Source organism: Emydura macquarii, unplaced genomic scaffold, assembly GCF_026122565.2.
Source record: "Emydura macquarii macquarii isolate MOO-44397 ecotype Brisbane River unplaced genomic scaffold, CSIRO-AGI_Emac_v2 contig_2369, whole genome shotgun sequence".
Taxonomy (NCBI): Eukaryota; Metazoa; Chordata; order Testudines; family Chelidae; genus Emydura; species Emydura macquarii.
Genome location: NW_027132506.1, coordinates 1,548,272 through 1,568,948, shown reverse-complemented (window position 1 = coordinate 1,568,948; position 20,677 = coordinate 1,548,272). Strand labels below are relative to the sequence as shown.

At 49.7% G+C, this 20,677-nt stretch overlaps 1 protein-coding gene across 1 annotated transcript in view; it reads right to left on the bottom strand.

Moving 5' to 3' along the window:
* The window catches only part of CACNA2D2 (calcium voltage-gated channel auxiliary subunit alpha2delta 2), a 467,666-nt gene that overhangs the window by 167,740 nt on the left and 279,249 nt on the right, over positions 1-20,677 (bottom strand). The window contains exon 4 of the mRNA XM_067561187.1: positions 16,107-16,166. Coding sequence (XP_067417288.1) covers positions 16,107-16,166 — 60 coding nt within the window. The remainder of the gene's footprint in view (positions 1-16,106; positions 16,167-20,677) is intronic.

The window sequence follows — 20,677 nt, the reverse complement described above, 5'->3', positions numbered from 1 at the left end:
GTAACAGCTAAGGAGCTCACACTCCAGCCACCAGGTATGGGAATGTGGGTCCTTCCAGGGTGAGCTAGATGCAGCTGACTTTGCAGTCTCCTCTCCTTTCGCACTATGCTTCTGCAAATCAGAGCCAAATGGGGATCTCTGAGCGGCAGGACTGTTCCAAATCCATCTCAGAGCAGCTGGGGCTGGCTTGCATTTGAATGCCCCGATGGGTCTCCTGTCCTCGGTGCCCAGCCATCCACAGCATTCTTTGGTCAATCACACAGGCACAATTAGGGATCCAGATCTGAACTCTGAAACTCGGGCCCCTCTCTCATAACGAGAACCTACTTCAGCTCCACGGCTGTTCAAGGAGCTAGCTGTTGAAACTCTATGACCTATCTTATGGAGGAGGACAGACTGGATGATCGCAAATGGTCCCTTCTGGCCTTAGAATCTACGACTTCAGGAGCTGCGCTGGCAAAACTGGCAGCTGGGGATGGGAAAATATGGAAGAACGTAGGAGGATGAATCAATTGACTTTGCAAAGAGCTTTGAAATATTGAAGAGGCTCTGCACAGGTACTAATTTGTTATGACGGTCCAAGCAAAAGACGGGTTAAGGGGGTTTAAAAGGCATCCATCTCTGCCAGGGGTTTATTCACCACAGCAGCCTGCCAGCCTCCAGATAAGGAGCAGCACGGAGACACTGAGCAGGTGGGGAGCAGCAGGGCAAAAAAGGAAGGAAAACTACATACAGTGCTAATAACTCCTGCCCTGCAAATGGCCCCACCGTGTTTAACTGTGACCAGCAGCAGAGGAAGCAACAAAGACACTACCTGCGATTGCTGGCTGCAAAACACAGAGGTCGGATGGCCCATCCGCTCCGTAGCGCTGGCTCATTTGCAAAGGCACATAAAGGAAGATGGCAAAAAAATAAAGCTACCTTCTGTAATTTTTATAGGTACATTCTGCACCTGTCGTTAGTCTGAGCAAAGTGGCAAACAGAGGCGTGAAACCCGGTAAACAGCCATGCAGCACGCATTCCAGAATGATAGCATCCGACGCTCCAGCTGTCTGGGAATATATACGCAGAGGAGGGGGAATTAGTGCTAGGCTGACCCGCCCTTCACAGAGATCTGCTGCTGTGGTTAAGGCAGGGGGCAGAGTTTATGTGTTGCATGCATAGATAATATTGCGCTTCGGATTTGCACATTGAAACAGAAACAATCCCAGTAGGAGAATAGGCAGGAGGGGGGTGTACCCAGCATCAGGGCAGCGTCCAGGAACCTTACTCCTAGGATGTGCTTGAAAGATAGACAGACCCGTAATGGGAGATGAGAACAAATCAATGGAGAACTCAAAGCAAAAGTGAGCAATGGCCAAGTGGACTAAAACTTATTATTGGCCTGCTGGGCCACTTCCCAACTGGGAGCTTTCCTCATCTCTCTCTACCTCCAACATCAGGTGTACGTCTTTTATACATGTACCAGGTAGGCAGATGCATGCGCATGCACACACACACACACACACACACACACACACACTATTGTGGAGTAGTGATAGTCATTCAGAGATAATATAGGATTAAAGCTAGCTCTCCATCAACATTTTAAAACCTCCCATCCTAACATCTCCAAAAGGAAAAAGTTCTTCCAGAGATTTTTCCATGCCACATCTCAACCCCAGGGACATTTTTTTCCTGGGAAGTCTGGTAAAGAAAATCAGACATGAAGGTTTAAAGTTACATTGTTTGGAAAATGTAACTGAAATCCACTTTTAAAAAATTATTCTAATATTTTTTTTTACTCTTCTGTCTAAACTAGCTTGGCCTACAAATTTTGCGGAGCTTCATGTCTGAGCTTCTGCAGACCTCACACCCAACTCCATACAAACTTTCAGTGCAAGGGAAGAAAGTTTGTTAACAGAAAACAAAAAAAAACCAAAAAAAAAAACCCTTTAGAGCTCACATTGGACACATGCAGCTCTGGAGCGTAGCTCCCACCCTACTGACAGGACCATCCTTTCTTCACAAAAATGTGACATCCTTTAACATACCCAAATGGTCCCAAACATGGCGAGGAACACTTTAGGGGTCACAGCTGGCTCCCACTGCCATATAATCCTTCATCACTCACTACCACCCCATCTGATTTACATTTTCCTTTGAAACTTAACTGCCTGCCTCCCACCAAAGTTTGCAAACACATATGCCAACATCAAGATAAAACATTGCTAGCAGCATCCAAAGCATCCTCTCTTACTCTCTCAGGGGATCAGTTTGCAGTAATTTCCTAGTAATGGGTTATCTTTGACCTGGGCATATATTTTGCAAATTAAGGTCCTGATTCGATGCTTGTTGAAGGTGACGGCAGTGGGTCTTGGACTGAGAGTCATGGTTAAATAGGGGATGAGCCCGGAGACTAGAGAGGGGACGTGACTTTCATGTTATTCTGAGGTGAAGACACTTGGAGATGCCTGCCCCTAGGATCTGGTCACCCTGACGGAGAATTAATATCACCATCGATAAAGACAACAAAAGCAGCAGAGCCAAGGCCAGCCCCACTCCCCCCACCCAAATCTCCCCTGCTCTGATCCCACAAAGACGTACGACCCCTGAATGCCACACTCCGCAGACCTCACCTGTTCCTTAGGCCTTCTCTGCAGGGCTTTGCCACACACCTGGAAAGTCAGCAGGTTGGGGCTATGCTGGACCAAGGGGCAACCTCTGATCTCCAACCATAACCTGAACCACCCTCCAGGTAACCTGAGCCCCTGTCCACAAAGAAAACCTCTTCCACGTCCAGCCGTGTCTGCTCCCTGGGCCCTCTCATGTTCCCAGTAACACCCCTCCCAAGATGCTCTCACTTTGGAAAGGGAGATGGGCACAACTCCTCCCCCATCCTTACCCCTCATGTTGCGGAGAGCGACAATAGGGCATCCTCAATTTCTGTCTCATTGTATGGGACTCTCACTCCCTTGCTTAATACTGTCCTTCAGTGAAAAAGCCCTCCACTCCCAACCATCGCCACGGCTCTCTCACTCCCTTCCATGGAAGGATAGTTGCCCATCAGGTCACAGCCGGCCGTCACCCAGCACAGGCAACCGAGGCACTGAGACAAGCCCCTTTGAGCGGCGAGGAAACCAATTCGCCATCTGTGATGGGTCTGGGAGAGAAGTCTGGGATGAGGCCTCCAGAACAAAACTGCCTCCTGGCAGCAGGTCTGGCCCAGAAGTTTGGGAACTAGTCTTGGACATGGTGTGACTCAAGGACCTCTTGGTGTCAACCGGCAGAAGGCATAAGGGGCATATGGGGTTTTACAGGGACATAATAGTGTGCCAAAGATTGGCATGGGAGATCTCTGCCTTTAACACCGTACTGGTCACCCTAACCATGGTGAGATGTACATACTGAGGATATTTAGGGAGTTGTGTATCTACACTGAAAACTATGTTCTGAAGGTCTGTGTGTTAGACAGGTGATAGACAGGCTCTGTTCAGGCAGGGGTAGGAGACATTCTTCTCCCCCTGGCTGGCCACTGTGTATTGTGTGTCTTACAAGATAAGTCTGTTTGCACAGGGAGCCACCAGCTAATCAAGATCATGAAACTGACAAGAGATTGCAAAATCTACAGGGAGAAACACACAGCAAGAGAGTGTCCTACTGATAACTAAGATCAAAGAATCAGTCTGGTATATCAGGAGAACGCAGACACCCAGGATCCTTCACTGTTTCATGATCAGTCTACCTGGCTGAAAAACGCTGATGAGCAATACTATAACACTGACAGTAACTAGTTAAGTAAGTCTAGACTTACTAGACTACTTACTAGACTACTGTGCACTATGATTTTATTTGACATGTAACTATTTATTTCCAGTACTTTTGCTGGCTACCTCTTGAATCTCCATTCTTTGTTCATTAGACTTAGACTTGTTTTCTCTATAAACATGTCTAAATGCTGTGTGTTAAGCAGAGTTGTGTTCTGAGGTGTAACTGGTAAGCTGGGGCATACCGTCCCGTTGGGAACAGCGTATCTGTTAATACTGTGAGTGTCTGGGGCCAGGGGTTGGGCACTCCAGGGGGATGCTTGGAGGGCTCAGGGGGCGGAGTGTTCCTGTTGCTGATCTGCAGAGGAAGAGCAGAGCTGGCACAGGCTGGGAGAAAACTGCTTCTATTGTCCAATTGCGGGTGGACCCAGGGATCTGAACATCGGTGGGCAAGGCAGCCAGGTGTCCCCAGGAAGCATCACATCTGGGAGACCTGGAGTCGATTCCCTGCTCGGCCACAGACTTCTGGTGTGACCTTGGGCAAGTCACTCAATCTCAGCTGCCCATCAGTACAATGGGATAACAGCCCCACCCCGCCTCCCAGAGGTGCATGAGGATAAATAAATTCAAGACTGTGAAGCGCTTTGAGATCTATTGATGCAAAGCGCTATACAAGAGCTAGCTGTTGTTATTTCAGTGCAGACAAACACTGTGCACAAAAACCAACCTAGACAGCAGCTATCTCCCCCGAGTGACTCAGCCACATGACACAACCTCTGTTTCTAATGTGACTCCCGTGACACGATGATCCAGCCATGCAGGTGGACTAAGATCACTTCTCCCTGAGTGAAGGTTGTCATCTTGTAGGTAAGGGCTTGGGGGATTGGGAAGCGGGACAGGTGGGAAGGCGGGAATAGGCAGCTAGCATGACTGTTTCGTTGCAGGTAAGGCCACAGATCAAGCTTCATAAGCAAAGAGACTCATGGAACGCCATACATATGTAGGCCAGTGCCTCAGTTTGTGTACATCCCTTGATGTCAGAATTGACATGTTTCAGTGGGTCCCAGTGCTCAGCCCATCCCCGCCTGTGATCTCCTCTGACAGTCCCTAAAGCAGTTCCCCCTCCTGGCCCTTCTGGCTCTGGAGACCAGTGGTTGAGGAAGAAGGAAGGAGCGCGTTACGACAGGAACAGAACCCAGCAGTACGAGTACAGGGGCAGACAGAGGACCCCAAAGCTCTGGCATTGTCGTCCTGTTGGGTGGATCCAAAGCAAGGATGAAGGAGTGACTACGTCTGAAGGTCACTCCAAAAGACACTGCTGCAATCAAACCTTTTTGGGAAAAAAAAAAGTGCTGGCATGTGGGTTTAATATAAAAAAACCTAGAAAAGAGAAACTTTCCATGCAGGGATCACAGTTCTGACTGATTGCCCAGCTGATGATTGCTGGAAACAGCCTACCAGCCGCTTTCACTCCTGCTCTTGTTTCATTTTCCCCTGAACCTCCATAGCAACCCATCTGCAGTGAGTGACTCTAATGTTTAATGGTCCTGCCATTAGCACTAATGCATTCCAAACACTCAGCATCTGCTGTCGTGCATTCAGATGGAAACACAAAAATAACCACACTTGGCACAATCTGTCATAAACTCCAGCTTGAGGTGATAAAATGACACACGGGGAGAGGGGAGAGCAGTATGGCCAAAATTAACAAGTCACTTGGTAAAAAGGAAAAGGAGAAATAAGTAAAGAAGGAAGAGCCGCAGTGTAACTAAAGAGCCAGGGAAAGGAGCAGGGTGGTTAAGCCCTGCACAAAGCTGCCCAGAGACATGGCAGCAATGTGCCACTCTCCAAGGTGCTGCTTTAATTGTCCGCTGTGCATGCCAGCCAAATGTAAACAAACCTGGGACACAAATTGGGACAATAAAGTCCTTCCTTCATCTCCAGTGGCGTTATTTGAAGATAAGCACTTGTGGCACATGCAGGTACTAATCGAGATGAAGGGAAACTTTATAGCCCGAGACAGGCAAAATTCATTGTGAATTACCTTTCAGTTCATCTCCAGATGCTCTAAATTGCCACCTCCACGTCTGCTGAATGATTCTGCGCTGCAGTTAAATCAGTGGGATTTTCTCCCCATCGGATGATTTGGTTGCTGTATTATTTTTTTTTTAAAAGCAGGAATGATGGACTGCATACAACACAGAAAGCAAACACAAAAAAGAAGGTAGGAGCTTATAATGTGCGTCTCCATGTCCTTCTGAGTGGGCAGTACCAGAGTCCTGCGAAAGTTAGCCTGCCCTTGACACCTCTGGGTACCGCTCTACCACCCCAGTGAAACTTCGTGAAGTCCAACAAATGCAGGCATCTCCTCAGTAATAGCTGGAGAACAAAATGCCACCCAAAGGTGCAGCGAGCACATATGCATAACCTGGGTGGGAGGATATTTCTACCTGGAAAACCTCTGATTTCATTATTTTTAAGCTTTTCAAAGGAAATGAAGAAAAGGTGAGAGTCCATTCTGCACCCAAACTAACACAAGCTGTTACTGTGCAAACTTTCCCCTGGAGCCCTCCTCATTCAAAAGGGCCCTGCTATTCTCTCTCTGAGTCCCACACGTGCAGTTCTGCCCATGCACCATGATCCTGACCTGCCACCTTCTCTGTATGCCCATCATCTCCTCCCCCTCCCCAGCCAAGATCTGTCCATGGACCATTGTCCTGACCTGCACCCACTCCTAGACCTAGACTCTACCCACACCCAGCTCTGCCAATTCCCCTCCGTCCTGAGCTGCAGCACCCAGGGCCCTTCTGCTCCATTCTGAGCACAGACAGCTGAATATGTTGGTGGAGATGTGCTCCAGTCGGGACGAGGATGAAGCCCATCACACCCATTTTCTCTTGTACCCACTTTAATCTGAACATTGCTTTATGATTTATCCAGAACAAAATATATCGCATGGATCTTGCTGTAACTCCACTGACATGAGCGCAGCGGTACCCACTTGCACCACGGCTGAGCCTGCCCCTGTTGTAAAGAATCACAGCAGCTTTGGAGAAATCAATAACTTGTGTATCTCCCACTTGCATTCCTCTGTGCAGCAGTACAAAAGACTTCCCACTAACTCTAAGGCAGCAAGATGACAATGGGGCCCTCCATGTCCATCAAAGGGAGCCTGGTATATTGAGAGCATTCAGGTTATACGGTTAAGCACCACAAATTCAGGAAGTGCCAGAGTTGAAGTAGGTAGGGCATACATCTCCTTAACTCTGCCCCCTTGTGCATGTACTTTGCAATGCTCTGATCACATGACCACGCTCTCTCTCAAATAATACAAAATATCTGACTGGTTTGCCACAGCCTTAGACAAACCACAGGCAGTATTGTGTATGCCAGACAGAGTCCATGACACTCATTTAGATATAAGATGCATGTCCTGCTTCAGTCTCTCTCTCACATACACAGACACTCTCTCTCTCTCTCTCTCTCACACACACACACACACACACACACACACACAGAAAATAAGCTTTTTATACTGTAGGAAGGAGTATTATGCCACTGGAGCTAGAGAACATCAAACAATGAACTGGAACGGAGTAGATCTTGGCTCCTAGAGCCATCTCTGTGGAACAGGAATGGCACAGATTAACCGATCATCCCCACAAACATCTGTTTACTTCTTCACATTGTGCAGATGCAGAAAATGAGATTAAAACCTGGCCAGAAATGCTAGGACGAGCCATCTATTTAATTGTTCCTTTCTTTCCTATGCTTTTAATAAGCACACATTCGCCACTGATGCAGGAGACACATTGCACGCTCTCAGTTTGTTGGATTGCCCAAGGAGTGGTTCTGCATGTAATGGATGCGGGTGTGTGCTGTGAAGAGCTCGTCTGTCCCGCCTATCCAAAAGAACGGCTCTGGGCTGGCCTGATAAAGCAGCTGTGTGTTCTGGAGCAGTGCACCATTCACAACGGTCCCGGGTGGCTCGTTCCTAATTACCTGCATCTTGATTAAGTGGTTGCAGACGGTTCTGCTAAAAAATGGTTTCCTAATGAAGTGAATTTCACAAGAGCTTGTGGTACAAATGGCAAAATAAACCAATGGCCCATGCGCACCCCAGCCATTTTTGTTTTGTGTATATGGAATTCATTGTTCGCCTCTGGGGTCACTGGTTCCAATCCAGCCCAAGATGGTAGGGACCAGAGGACATTCCCATCTGCAGGCTGAGTGACATGACGGAGGGTGGCATTTGTGAGACCAACATCCACTTCGCAAACATTACTCATCAGGTTTGTCACTGACCAGGCCCCTTGTTTGGAGCAGAAGCACTCAGAGTCGAATGGAGCCGTGGGGATTCAACTTCGCTCTCGCTCCGAATCAAGGCCCTGTGGTGGGACAGGGTGTGGGAAGGCTTGCTCTGCTAAGACTCACCGGGGACCTGTCTTGGGAATGCGGCTTCAGCCTCCAGGCCCTGAATTCATTTTAGCAACAGGGACATGTTACTCCAGGCTAGCACAGGACTCTGATTCCACATTGGCGATCAACATTTGAGAGCCACTCCGTCTGGGAGCACTGTGGATGTGTCATGGCAGGAGGGGCTTTCTTATCTGACTCCAAGGTGGATGAGAGCAATGGGCAGCCTCTCGCAGCCAGAGGACACGGTCTTCAAAATGCAGGACGCTTGTGTGGGGGGAGGGAGGGATCACAGCAATCCCCTCCAAAGGAAGTTAATCCAATGAGTACCATGACTGCAGGTACCAGCGTGCAGCATGTTCATGGCCTGATCCTGCCCCCACCACTGACTACACAGGCAGGATTGGGCTCTATAGGAACTGGCAAGCTCCATCTGCTGCCCAGAGCAGCCAGAAGTCTGCCACTCCACGGTCCACTTCTGCCATCCCTCAGCACAGACCTGCTCGTGAGACTGCACTGCAAGACGAGAGGCCGGAGACTTGGCTGCTTCCCAAGCTATCGAGGACAGGAGCACCGAGGCAAAGCCCTGATAAAAGCATTCACCTCGATGCAACGCTGGCCAGGAGCAGCTCAGAAGAATAATGACCTGACAGGAGAGACAACAGGAAGCATGTTTCCCCGCCCGACACTCCGAACAACATTGATTTTGAACTGAGGCCATCTCTGCTATTCCTCATTGGGAAGGAGCTTTAAGAATGGTGGCATAAAATCAAGCCCTTCCTGCACCAACGAGCGCACGGCTGCTATCAGGCCAAGGGAGCCAACGTTCATCCAACACAGCAGGAAAGGTGTGTGGCAGCTGCCTTTTAGCAAGCGTCTTGATAGTGGGTGAAATGGGACTTGATTAGCATTAGAGCTACCCACCCACACAAATACACTTACAGCTAGTTATACCTATCTATCAATAGCTATACAGACAACTCCCCATGGATTGGAGGGGCCTGCACAGGGGAACGAAGGACACTGGAGCCAGCTTAAATCTACTGCAAAAGCATCGACCCCCGGGGGTGCTGACAGCACATCTGCTTACTGGTCCCATTGACTCATAGATGCCCAGGTCAAAAGGGACCATTGTGATTGTCTAGTCTGACCTCCTGTATAAGCCAGGCCCTGAACTAACTCCTCTTTGAACCAGAACAGATGGTCTAGTAACACATCTAATCTTGATTTCAAAATTGCCAGTGGTTGAGAATCCACCATTAAACCCCTTCCTCATGTCAGTTTGACCTGCTCCAGAATGACTGGGACAGGTCTCAGACTCTGCACCCAGGTTTCCTCTTCTGGTTCCCAGGGAAGGAACATCTCTTGGATCATGCACCGCCTTCTTCAGGACACACACGGCAGGCACGGGGCTCGCAGACAGCGGAGCGCAGCACCAGAAGCAAGAGAATTTCACAGTCACTGAACCTCTTTAAAGCTGGAAGCAGGAGGCAGTGAGGAGGGGGTCATAGGCGAAGCAGAAGGGAGACAGGACACCGAAGAAGGGAAAGGAGCAAGTGGGGAGAGCATAAGAGAGATTCTCCCCTTGCTCTGGCCCTCTTTCCATCTTTCCCCTAGCCCTCCAGATCTGTGGGTCACAGCCCCCCATGCTTGTTTGGCTGAGCAATGCTGTTCAGTCTGGGCCCTACGGACACAAGTAGCAGCATAAGTCCATGGAGCCAGACCACACACTGCCAGCCCTGGTTTGCGCACCCAGGGCGAAAGGAGTAAAAACCTCACTACAGACAGGCCAGAACCTGACAGATGAGAGCTGAATCTGAGCGGTACAATCCTCCTTCCCTCCAGCCTCATGGAAATCTCTTGGTTTTGGGGTTCCACAGATTGAAGGGAGTCCTGGCTGGGGTTAGCTGCCATGTGCTGCCTTGTCCTCTAGAACGACACACTGACCCTGTGCCCGTTAATCTCCCCAGATCCCTGATCCCTGGGAAGGGAGGGAGGTAAAGGCCACGTGCAGACTGGCAGGTACGGGATGGGAGGCATAGGAAGCAGTGCACAGGGGCCTGTGCATCATGAGAATCCCCAGCTTGCCGGAGATGCCCTTGGACTTCTCCCGTTGATCCTGGGCTGTCTGCCACATCCCCTGCTCACAGGGATGGTGAATCCTACCCCTCGCCAGCCAGCAGATACCCTGGCAGAGTTTGTGAGCCAAATTCACACATTTTGCCCAAGACAAGAGGCTCCAACGGTTAGGGGACCATCCCCTATTTCATTGATTTGTCCCTTAGTGACACCCATCCATTATTTTAAGGAACATCCCTTGATCATTTTAAACATTCAGTTGGAGCTTCCTTTACATCATGTACCAGAGGGCAGCAGGAAGGTACGCTGGAGAGAAAAATACACGCTAGGCCAAGGGAAATGGGGTCCTTAAAATAAAGTGGTGTCCCTTATTTTTCATGAGGTTTCCCCTTATTACCACTCGATAAAGGCGGTCACCCTCAGGGCGATGCAGGTGTCAGCACTGCTCAGCCAGGCCAGGTCTCCGTGCCATTGCCAGGCCAGCTGGAGAGGGATAACACCAGGACGACGACACCCTGCCGAGAGCCTGGAGAGAACTTTGGAGTAGCAGCAGCCTGGCTGCCGGGAGACCTTAAAGCATCTCCGCAACATGCTGGGAGCCAGACAGGTTGGCCTCAGAACCATTAGTCTCTCAGGTACCTGAGCTGGCCTGGAGGTCTAGGTGGGTGCGGTGTGTGCTCCTGCCCTGCTGGGTTGGCAGGGCTGGGCCAGGAGCACGCTCAGCCGGAGGGGTGAGGAGATACCCTCTCCAGCCTGCAGTCAGACAGGAGTCAGTGAGCTCCAGGGGCAGCCCTGTCGAGCATGGCAGAAAGAGGCACTAGGGATCCCCCAGGCACGGGGAGGAGTGGGAAACCAAGTCCCCCTCCACACACACTGAAAGAAAGCACAATGCACATAAGATCGCCTGCCGAAAGGCATCTCCCGTGGTGCAGTGCAAGCATGGCAGAGACGATGCATGGCAGAGGGGATTTCAACCCATTGCAGCACAGCACCTCTTAAACTAAGCCCAAGTGGCCATTCTTCTATTCCCCCTTTCCCACACCACCACCAACCAGAATGCCTGCACCTGCCTGAGATATCACCCTGCACCTCAGAGGTCTGGCCTGACTCCACAGCCAAACTGCTGTGTGTCTCAGGGGCGTTCAGGTGCAGGTTTCCGGTTCTGTCTCCTCATTGCCAGTCTCCCCGGAGATGGGTCCTATCCGCTCAGTGCCCAGCTCCTCAGCTGGATTCAGCGAGCGGGAGCACAGTCCTGCGTCTCCGGCATCACCATGCAGCACAGCTGACATGGCTGCGAGGCAATGTGCATTAGCTGAGGTTGTCAGAGAATGCAGCAGGAGGTGAAGGGCCGTGCTTGGATGTAGACACCTCAGTGGGAACAGGAGCGGGACAGATGGAAAGACACAGGGCAATTCAATGGGGAGCCAGAGCAGTACGTATGCTCGTGTGAAGTTGGGGTGTCACAGCTCTTTAAAAGCCCCAGCAAACTGGTTTTACTGGGCCAGTGACTATTCCAAGCATCTACCCGTGAAGCCGACAGCTGTGTGCCCTTCCCAGGACAGGGCAGGCTCACTCAGTGCCACAGCATCTGAACCTTGGTAACATCCTTGCTGCCAAGCAGAGCTGGCCTCAGAGGCACCCAATCCAGGGACAGATCAAGGTGGAAGGGGCAACCCCCAGTGCTGCAGGGCTCATTTGCCTCCCGTGTGACAAGAGTTGGCTGCCATGCCTGCCGGTTCAAGTCAGCCGCTGCCTGCTGGCCCTGCCTAAGAAGTGGCTCCATTTCGCTGCACAGAACGGCGCCATGGCTGGCCTTTGGCTGCCGGCTCTTGCACTCTGATGACATTAATGGAGCTGCTGCTGCGGGCGCCGGAGCTCAGAGCAAGGCAATTCCAAGTGACCGTGCCTGCCTTCCAAAGAGACAAGGCGAGAACACGCTTCTATTGGCATTTCCCCTGTGGGCTGACCAAGTGAAATCCTGACGCTTTCGGCGGTTTGTGGCAGGGACTGGAGAGCAGCTAAAAGCAGCCTCGTTTGCATCTCCAACTCAAGTGAAGGGCTCTGTCTAAGCTTGCTCAGAGCATACGAAGCTCTGGGCCCCCTTTGCTCCCAATACATCCTAGTTAGTCACAGCAGCTGCCATGGTATGTTTGTTGCAGCTCTACCAGATGCCAAAGCCATTACAGAAGGAGAATGCTGTGATTACAGTCCAGCTACAAACTGGTTTGCTGATGGATCCCACGAGTGTGTTAACCCATTGGGGGCTGCAGGCATGCCACAGACACTGTGCTACAATCCTAGGAAGAAACGTCCATGGAGTCCAGATGGGGATGGAATGAAGTTACAGATGTGCATGATACTGTGTAGCATCTCCCCAGGGGCTTTAAGGAAAGCAGAAGGGAGTACTTCAAACAGGTTTGCTGAGTGTCCCACAGAACAGGGTAAGTATGAAACTGGAAAGAACAAAGCCAGCTAGCAAAGGGAAGGGTGGTGAGGGTCATCACCCGTTTGAGGCAAACCTGGCTGTATAAAGAGTGCTAACTTGGGTGTCTCTGTTAGACAATATCTAATGCAGTGATTCACTGACAAGAGAAATGCACATGCTGCTCCTAAAAGGAAATTGGGCAGGAATAAACTCTCCCTGTGTCTCTAGAGCACCTGGTACACAGCTACCTAAACTTCCTGTAGCAGCAGCCCTGAAAACCAGGGGGCAGAGATCCCCACTAGTGGATCAGTGTGTCTTTGTGGAAGCCTCAGTGGGTGGCAAATTCCACTTGTAGAAGCCAATGAGGGCTCACGTCTCCCTTTGTGCACCATTTCCCTGAGCTGTTCTGCTGATTGTTGGCCTGAGGTTGTGTTTTGTGACTCTGGCATCCCAAGTTTTGTCTGATGTGATGCAGCCAAACAGAAGAGCATCCTCCCAGCCATCTGCCCTAGAGGCAGCCTTCTCCTTGAACAATCTCAGCCCTGAGTATCAGCTACTGTAGGCAGTGAGCTCTCACCCATGGGACCATTGTGTGGCTTCTGGAATGGCTTCAGAAGTGCCAGGTGCATGTCTCTGCTTCCTGCAGAGCTTCATTCCAATTTACCATCCATCTCTGCTAAAGAGACAGGGCTGAAGGAAAAAATTAGAGCCAAACAGCCCATGGAGTTTGAGAGTGGAAACTGAACACAAGAGAACCTTCAAACCCCAAGTCATGTGAACAAGGAATTAAAGACTGCCCCTCCTCAAGCTTATTTAACCTAGAATGGCCTGCTCTCTAGGAGACAGAACCAACCACATAAATCCAGAAACTGCTGCTCACTAGGCACTGATGAGGGGACTATCTGGGGATGAGATGACAGGATTCCTGTTCAGATCAGCTTCTTGGAATAGAAGAGGCATCAGATTCCTGCAGTGATGGGCCCAACCTGCAGAGTTCAAATCCAGATCTACATCTGGTCTTCCACCAAAAGGATTTTCAGAGCTGGGATTTTGGTTCAGACCCAACTCCAGATCTCAGACCCTTCTCCTAGTGTCAAGAAGTCACTGGGATCTATTACTGGAGAATAAACATCTTGTACATTAAGAGTAACTTTTTATTTTGGACCAGGCCAAAGAATGGGCATTCAGGAAAATGAAACAAAAGAAAACAGCTTAAGAGGCAAATGTGGATAGACACACCTAGAATGGCAGCCAAAGGCTTGTTCTTTCCAAAGACAAGAGCTCAGCATGGAGGTGATTTACACCCCTGTTCATTTAAGTTTACTTTAAGGAATTCAGCATTTGTTCTTTGAAATCGCAAAATACTTTGGGAGCCAAATCGTCTGCCAAAAGAAGAACTGCCCCATGCCCAACCCACTGTCTTGGTAAAAAATTCATTTTCACTGGATAGTTAGATCTGAGCTGGGATTGACTTTCTCACGACTGCAAGTTCTGGTATGATACTGTGGCTTGTTCGTGTTTGCTCAATTGCTGGTGCCTGGCTAGAAATCCCCTCCCGAGAATTTTCATCCCTTATTGACTTGGGAGGAGATGGTTTCGTCACTAATTACATTACAGTTGTGCCTCCAACTGCCAGCTGAGCTCAGGGCCCCCCTCCTGTCATGCGCCACACCAGCCCAGAGTAAGAGAAAGAGCTGACCCAGTAGACAGGGAAAGAGCAGAAGGGGAAACAGAGGGACGGACAAAGGAAATGACTTGCCCAAAGTCAAGCTACAGGTCAGTGGCACGGTGAGAAAGAGAACTCATATTTCCTGATTCCCAGTCCAATTCTCTAGCCACTGGACCACTCTGCCGGGCACGCACTGGAGGAGATATTCCGTGAGCGAGCAGGCATGTGCACAGACTTTACCAGACCGTTGCTTCTCAACCAGGATGCAAGTGTGATCAGTGGCCAGCCCGCTCGCCCTCTCTGTCCCCACAGATGTTGATGTGAATGATCATTAGATCAAACACACAGTTCAATGGAGCTTCTGTCATGTCACAACACACCTCCTCTGCACACACATCCCTGAAATTCCATGGCCATTTCACCTCCATTCCCTCTTTGCACACCATACTCTGGCCACTTCCTCTGGCAAACAGCACAAGCTAGGTCTCCAGAGCGCGCAGCCTATGAGAGACTTCAGCAAAGCACAGAGAGCTCCGTACCTGCTCCTTAAAATGGAGATGGTCACACTTCAGTCCATCGAGCTAATACGAACACCTCCTAGCGTTCATCGAGTGCTTTACATGCACAGATCTCAAAGCACTTCCAAAGGAGGGTATCATTATCCCCATTTTACAGATGGAAAGAGTTTTGACCACATCTGGCCGCTGGCCAAAACATATACAAAGAGGACAGGAACCTTCCGGAGACACAGCCTGGACCAATATACTTTTGACAGTGCAACAGGTGGTTTCTCTGGGCTGGTTTCTCATGCTAGCCTGTGGTTACTCATGGAGTAAGGTACTACTCAAAGTGAGGAACACGGGGGGTTAGTCTCTAGGAGTTCTTTTTTGACTCCATTTGCACTGAAAGGAAAACAACCAGTTCTTCCTTTTGTATTATTGTTTTAATTTGAGAGCATTTCCAGGCAGAATACTTCAGATTCCTGCTGAGCTTTATCACTGCCATCATCACAAAGTCAAATGCAATCATTAAAATAACATTTTCCCTGCACCAGCCTCAATTACTCCTTCCCCCAGAACCAACCCCAAATTGGAATTACTGTCAGGCAATGTAAAAATAGGCACATGAGTGTGTGTGTGCGTCTGTCATCACCTGACACAAGACCCCCTACTGCACAGAGCACGCCCCTCCCAGTAGGGTCCCTGTTGACCATGCAGATGACTCGGCTATTGAGATGGTAAACGCTCTAGGGAGCTCTCCATGCTATACCAAAGTGTTTAACCATTAGCCTGACCTTCACCTTCTGTCTTCTGACTGCTCTTATTACCTGTGTGCACCAACACAAGCAACGCTGGAAACAAGCTCAAAATTACTTCATTCACTTTCATTAGGGCTGGCAGGCAGCAGGGACAGAAGACGAAGAGCAGGGCAGCTGTGTATGAACTTGCGTCCATGCACAGAGTGTCGTGGATACAGCTTGCTTTAAAAACCACAGCGTGAGTGAGGGAGTGGGCAGAGGAAGCGGGGAACAAAAAGCTAATGGATGGGGAGAAGGGTAGGGAGAAAAACCAAAAAGACTGAGGTAAAACCAAGAAAGGAAGAACTGGAAGGGCCAAACTCGGCCTCAATGATTCCTACAGAACGCCGGTAGTTTCAGTTGGGTTACATGCCATGGGTGGGCTAAAGTCTACCTTGGGAAACAAATGCAAGAGAGAGAGAGACCAGGCCATTAAGAAGGTCGCAAAGCCTGAGGGGAGAGTCAGAGCCTTACCCTGATGTTGTCCTGCCAGCGGTGGGCTTTCTGGAACTTCTCAGCTGCACCAGCGAGTCTCTGCAAATAAAACAAGAAAGAAGACGTGACTCCAGAGAAGAGAACTTGTTCTGCAGCAGCCAGGACACAGCCAATTTCAGCTTATCCCATTCCAGGAGGGAGTTGGGGAGTTGAACCTGGGTCTCGACAGCCTGAGTTAAAGAGCCAGACTGTATAGGTGGGGCTAGAACAGACTCACCTCCTCAGTGGATCATGTTGCATGCACACACACATGGCGGGAGAGTGTTTTCAGCAGACTCGCTGACCGGACACTGCATCAGAGTCAGGAAAGCGCAGCTACGTAACTCCGACAATTAAAGACCTGTGGAGATCTCACAGCACAGGCTCCCTTCTCAGAGTTCTAGACTGCAAGGTGCTTCCATTGCCCGTCACCAACCCACAACAGAGATGAGAAGAGGCAACGTCAAAGGGGCTGTGAAAGACCTTGCAATGGGATCCCCCACCTCCCCCCCAGAGAAATCTCGGAGGGTGAGAGGGAAGAAGGGGGAACCCACCAACTAACCGTAGCCTGTGTCTACACACACACGTATGCTGGCTAACTAAAGCTGTGATATGAAACCGATTCCATTAAATGGGTGCAAAGGGCTGTAATTGCAGTTTAAAGCAGACTTCTTGCTGTTTTGCCTTCGTCAATTCCTTACTGACTTAAGCTCAGCTGAAATAAGCCATCAAAGTGTCTATACAGGGATTTGAACCAGTTTAACTCAATCAGTTTTTAAATCCATACAGTCTAAGCCATTGCTCACTTTGCATGTCGATAAGCCTAGAGTTTTAGTCACGACTTAGGAGAGGAATTCAATTCGGGTCTCCAAAACAGATGTAGTGGGGGCATTTAGCCACAGCCAGCCCTAGCTGCTGCCACTCTGTAGGACAGTCCACAGCCCCTGGGATGGCAAGGGAGTCAGTTTCTCTGTCTGGAGCTGATTAACTCTTTCACGTCACACCAGGTTATTTTTTACACCTCAAGCGCAAAAGCCCAGGAGAGGCACCTGAGCAGCATCGAGTTGGTCTGCAATGCACCAGCCACTCCGGGGGGCTGCAGAACAGGGAGAGGAATCGGAAAATATCTCGACACCTCTGCCTTTAATCACGGACTGCAGCAGGGAGGCTCCCACGCTGAGATGGCGCTGAGATGGCATTTAACGGCAGCCTAATGAGGTTTACTCAAAGGACAGGTTAAGCACAGATACAGGAGCCAGCTCCTTCCTTCAAACTGTATGAGATTTGTACATCATATTGCCACATGCAGAGCAAGAGCAGCGTTTTAAACACAAGTGAGAGCAGCATCAACGTCATTCCTGTAAAGGGAAGCAGAAGGCCGGGATCGGCACAACGGGGGCTCTAGGTTTCCATCCTGAGACAGCACGGGACCGATCTTCGGAAACACTGAGCAGCCATTGTTCTGATAGCCGACCCGAGAGGTGCTGAACACCAATACCTCCGACAGCCAGCCCCCGGTACCTCAAGTGGGGCTCCCCGCCACGGCACACGCATTCAGTGGCCACAGGGGCATGTGGCTGTCGTGGCACATGAGTGAAAACAGAACGTGCAGCCCTGCTGACGGGGAGCAGGCAGCAAACCCCAGCACCTGAGAGGCTGATCTTCTCCCTTCTGCTGAGCATCCAGCATTGGCCACCAGCAGAGAAGCAAAACTGGGTGGATGGACCACTGGTCTGCTCCACCATGGTGGGAATGCAGTCCAGGGGCTAGACTCTTAGTCTTTTCTGGTCTGGTAGGCCTCTGATTTCTGTTTGTTGTGGAGCTGGGGCTGGGCGGGGGAAGCAGATTGTGTGTGCACCTGGAGTTTCATACTCAATCAGGGCCAGCTGAGCACACAGTGGAATGAAGACCATGTACTATACTGGGATGGAAATCATTCGTTTTTATTTGAGGTGAGGATCAAAAGTCTCCCTTGAGAACCAGAATGGGACTCGGTCACCCCACACCCCAACACAAGCGCCCACTGGGCAGTGCCCTCAGCCTCTCACCTCACCCCTCCCTGCTGGGCTCATCTCTCTTCCCCGCTGCCTTGACTGCTTGTCTGCAGCACATGGCGGCCATTACGGCTCCTTTCCCCATAGTCTGGGAGGCCACTTTGCTCCCATACCCTCCCCTGGATCAGAGGAGCAGCACCCAGCACTGGGCTCTGATGCTGATCTGTGAATTGCCCAGGGCAGGGAACGGTAACACAGAGGTCCCCACCCCCGGCCTCTGGGTACAGGGCACTGGGATGTTCCCTAGGACTTTCCCTCCCTTCATTTCTGTATCTCCTCTGCAGCTTTCCTATTTGCTGTCTATTGCTCAGCTGCATACGGGTTTCTGAGGCAGTCCATGGAGGACAGGAGAAGGTCCCATCAGCTACCAGTGCCTCAGATATCATGGGCCCATCGTGCGATCATGGCAGGACAGGAGGAAAAAAAGAAATGAAGGAAAGAAAGCGAGGCGAATCGATTTGTATAATGAAAGCACTGAGAAGTAGCTGCGGTCGGCTCTTTTAATTGAGCTGAAAAGACGCAAATGTCAAGAGCTCGGAGATTTCCAAGGGGGATCAATTCTGCATCACTAAGTAAATTAAATACAGAAAACCAAATAAATTGCACAAACCCACCCCCTCCACGCACTAGCCCAGATACAAGGGTAGGGTACCAGCAGGGCAGGTAAGGGGAATGACCCCTCTCCAGGGGTGCATGGTGAGACCAGGGTCACAGGTCAGATGAAAAGGGCAAACACAACTGGCTGCAAAGGGTGTGTGCATGTGTGTGTGGCAGCACAGAGCCCAGGCGGGCCAGTGCGGGCAATGGGCCATATCTTACTCTGGCACATTGGGGTGTGGACTTCAGGATCTGTCCCTATCTGCCCTTAACAGCACCAAGGGAATAGACCTGGCTTCTCCCTACCCTCATCTCCTGACAGTGTTAGAGTCGCACACGATTGGGTTCCCCAGACACACACTTCTCCCCGCTCACAGCTGTGATATTTCCTAGGTGATGAGCACCCTGAGTCTGATCTCCGGTGCATCGTGCGTATCACTGCAGCCTTGTACAATCAGACACAACCCACTAGCTCACACGCGGCTGTTGTCTTTACAGAATTCTCAAGGAACACATGTCTAAACTCAGAGCCAGGGACTAAGTGGCTAATCTGTAAGGAGGTTAATTAGCCATGAGGCTACCACAACAAACAATACAAGAGTTAGAGAGAAACATCAAGGCAAAGACGTTGCTCATTACAGGCCATACTACATGCTACAGTCTTTCTTGTGTGTTTATTCAGGCAATTATCTCATTGATTTGCCTCTGATAACTGACAAATTTCTATAATGCCTAGCTAGGATCTCCAACTACGGTGTGTGTGTACAAGAATAGTACAGCCATCACTGGCGTGGAATGCGGCAGATGCTTAACAGTGCTCAGTCAACCTACATAGGGTTTAGGGCAGGGAGTGAGGAACTACATATTGTATCCAAACACAAGGTGAAAAGTGCTGTGTGATCTTTAATGACAAGTGGTGAAGACCCCTGGCTGTTTTGTTGTTGTTCTTCACCTGTTTTACTGACAAAGTATAAGCAGACTAACAATGCTCAAGAAACCCTACAATGAAGGAAAAGCAAACAGAAAGTGACTTGAAGCCAAGAGAACCTCTCCCTGAAAACCAGAAAGCTACTGAAATAACTTGTCCAAGGAGAGCAATAAAATCATTGCATTAATAATTCATTGTAGTAATAAGCAAAGGAAGCTGCATTCGCACTCAAAATGGCCAGAGCGATAGAACCAGTTTTCCATACATCCATCAACGCCCCATCAACAACTATTTGACATTTGATCGCTATACTCACAGGGCCAACTGCACCCTTAGATATACCATGGCACCTGCACTGACTCACATGGGCGTTCTGCATATGAATCCAGACATGAAATTTGGGCTTTGCTAACGGTTCTTCCTATTCTGCATATTCAGTTTGAAGACAATGGAAAGAAGGTCATCTTCAAAGCCTTTCTAAAATGTTTCCAAGCTGCTATTAAGGGAACAAGATTCAAGATGCTAAGTGACTCGTTTGGTAATTTTGTGATTTCTTGTACAAAAGATCCAGAGAACTGTGACTCAAAATCATTTCCTAGGGGGCTTTAACACAATAGGTGCACATGTGGTTCTGTTTCTTATTATAGGGCCAATTGTTTTCTTTTAAAGTTGCCTTCCACAGCTTAATTGGGATCCAAATTGTTCCATGTAAAACCAAGTAAGATGGCCAAGGGACTGCTGCAGCCCTCTAAGCTTTCCTTGTCGAGTACCAAGAGTCGGCCAGGTGGCTAGGAGTCATTCCTGTTCTCTTATTTTAGTCTCCTCAAGAAGGCAGCAAGAAGGTTGGGTATTTTCAGTGAGGAAAGAATTTTCCCCAGCGAGATCTGAGATCTGTTTGAAATAAAAGCCAAGAATAAATGGCAACCATTTCTTGTGGATGGAGGAAAAAGATTAGTAGCAGCAGCTGAAGTCAGGAAACAGGGGAGGACAGG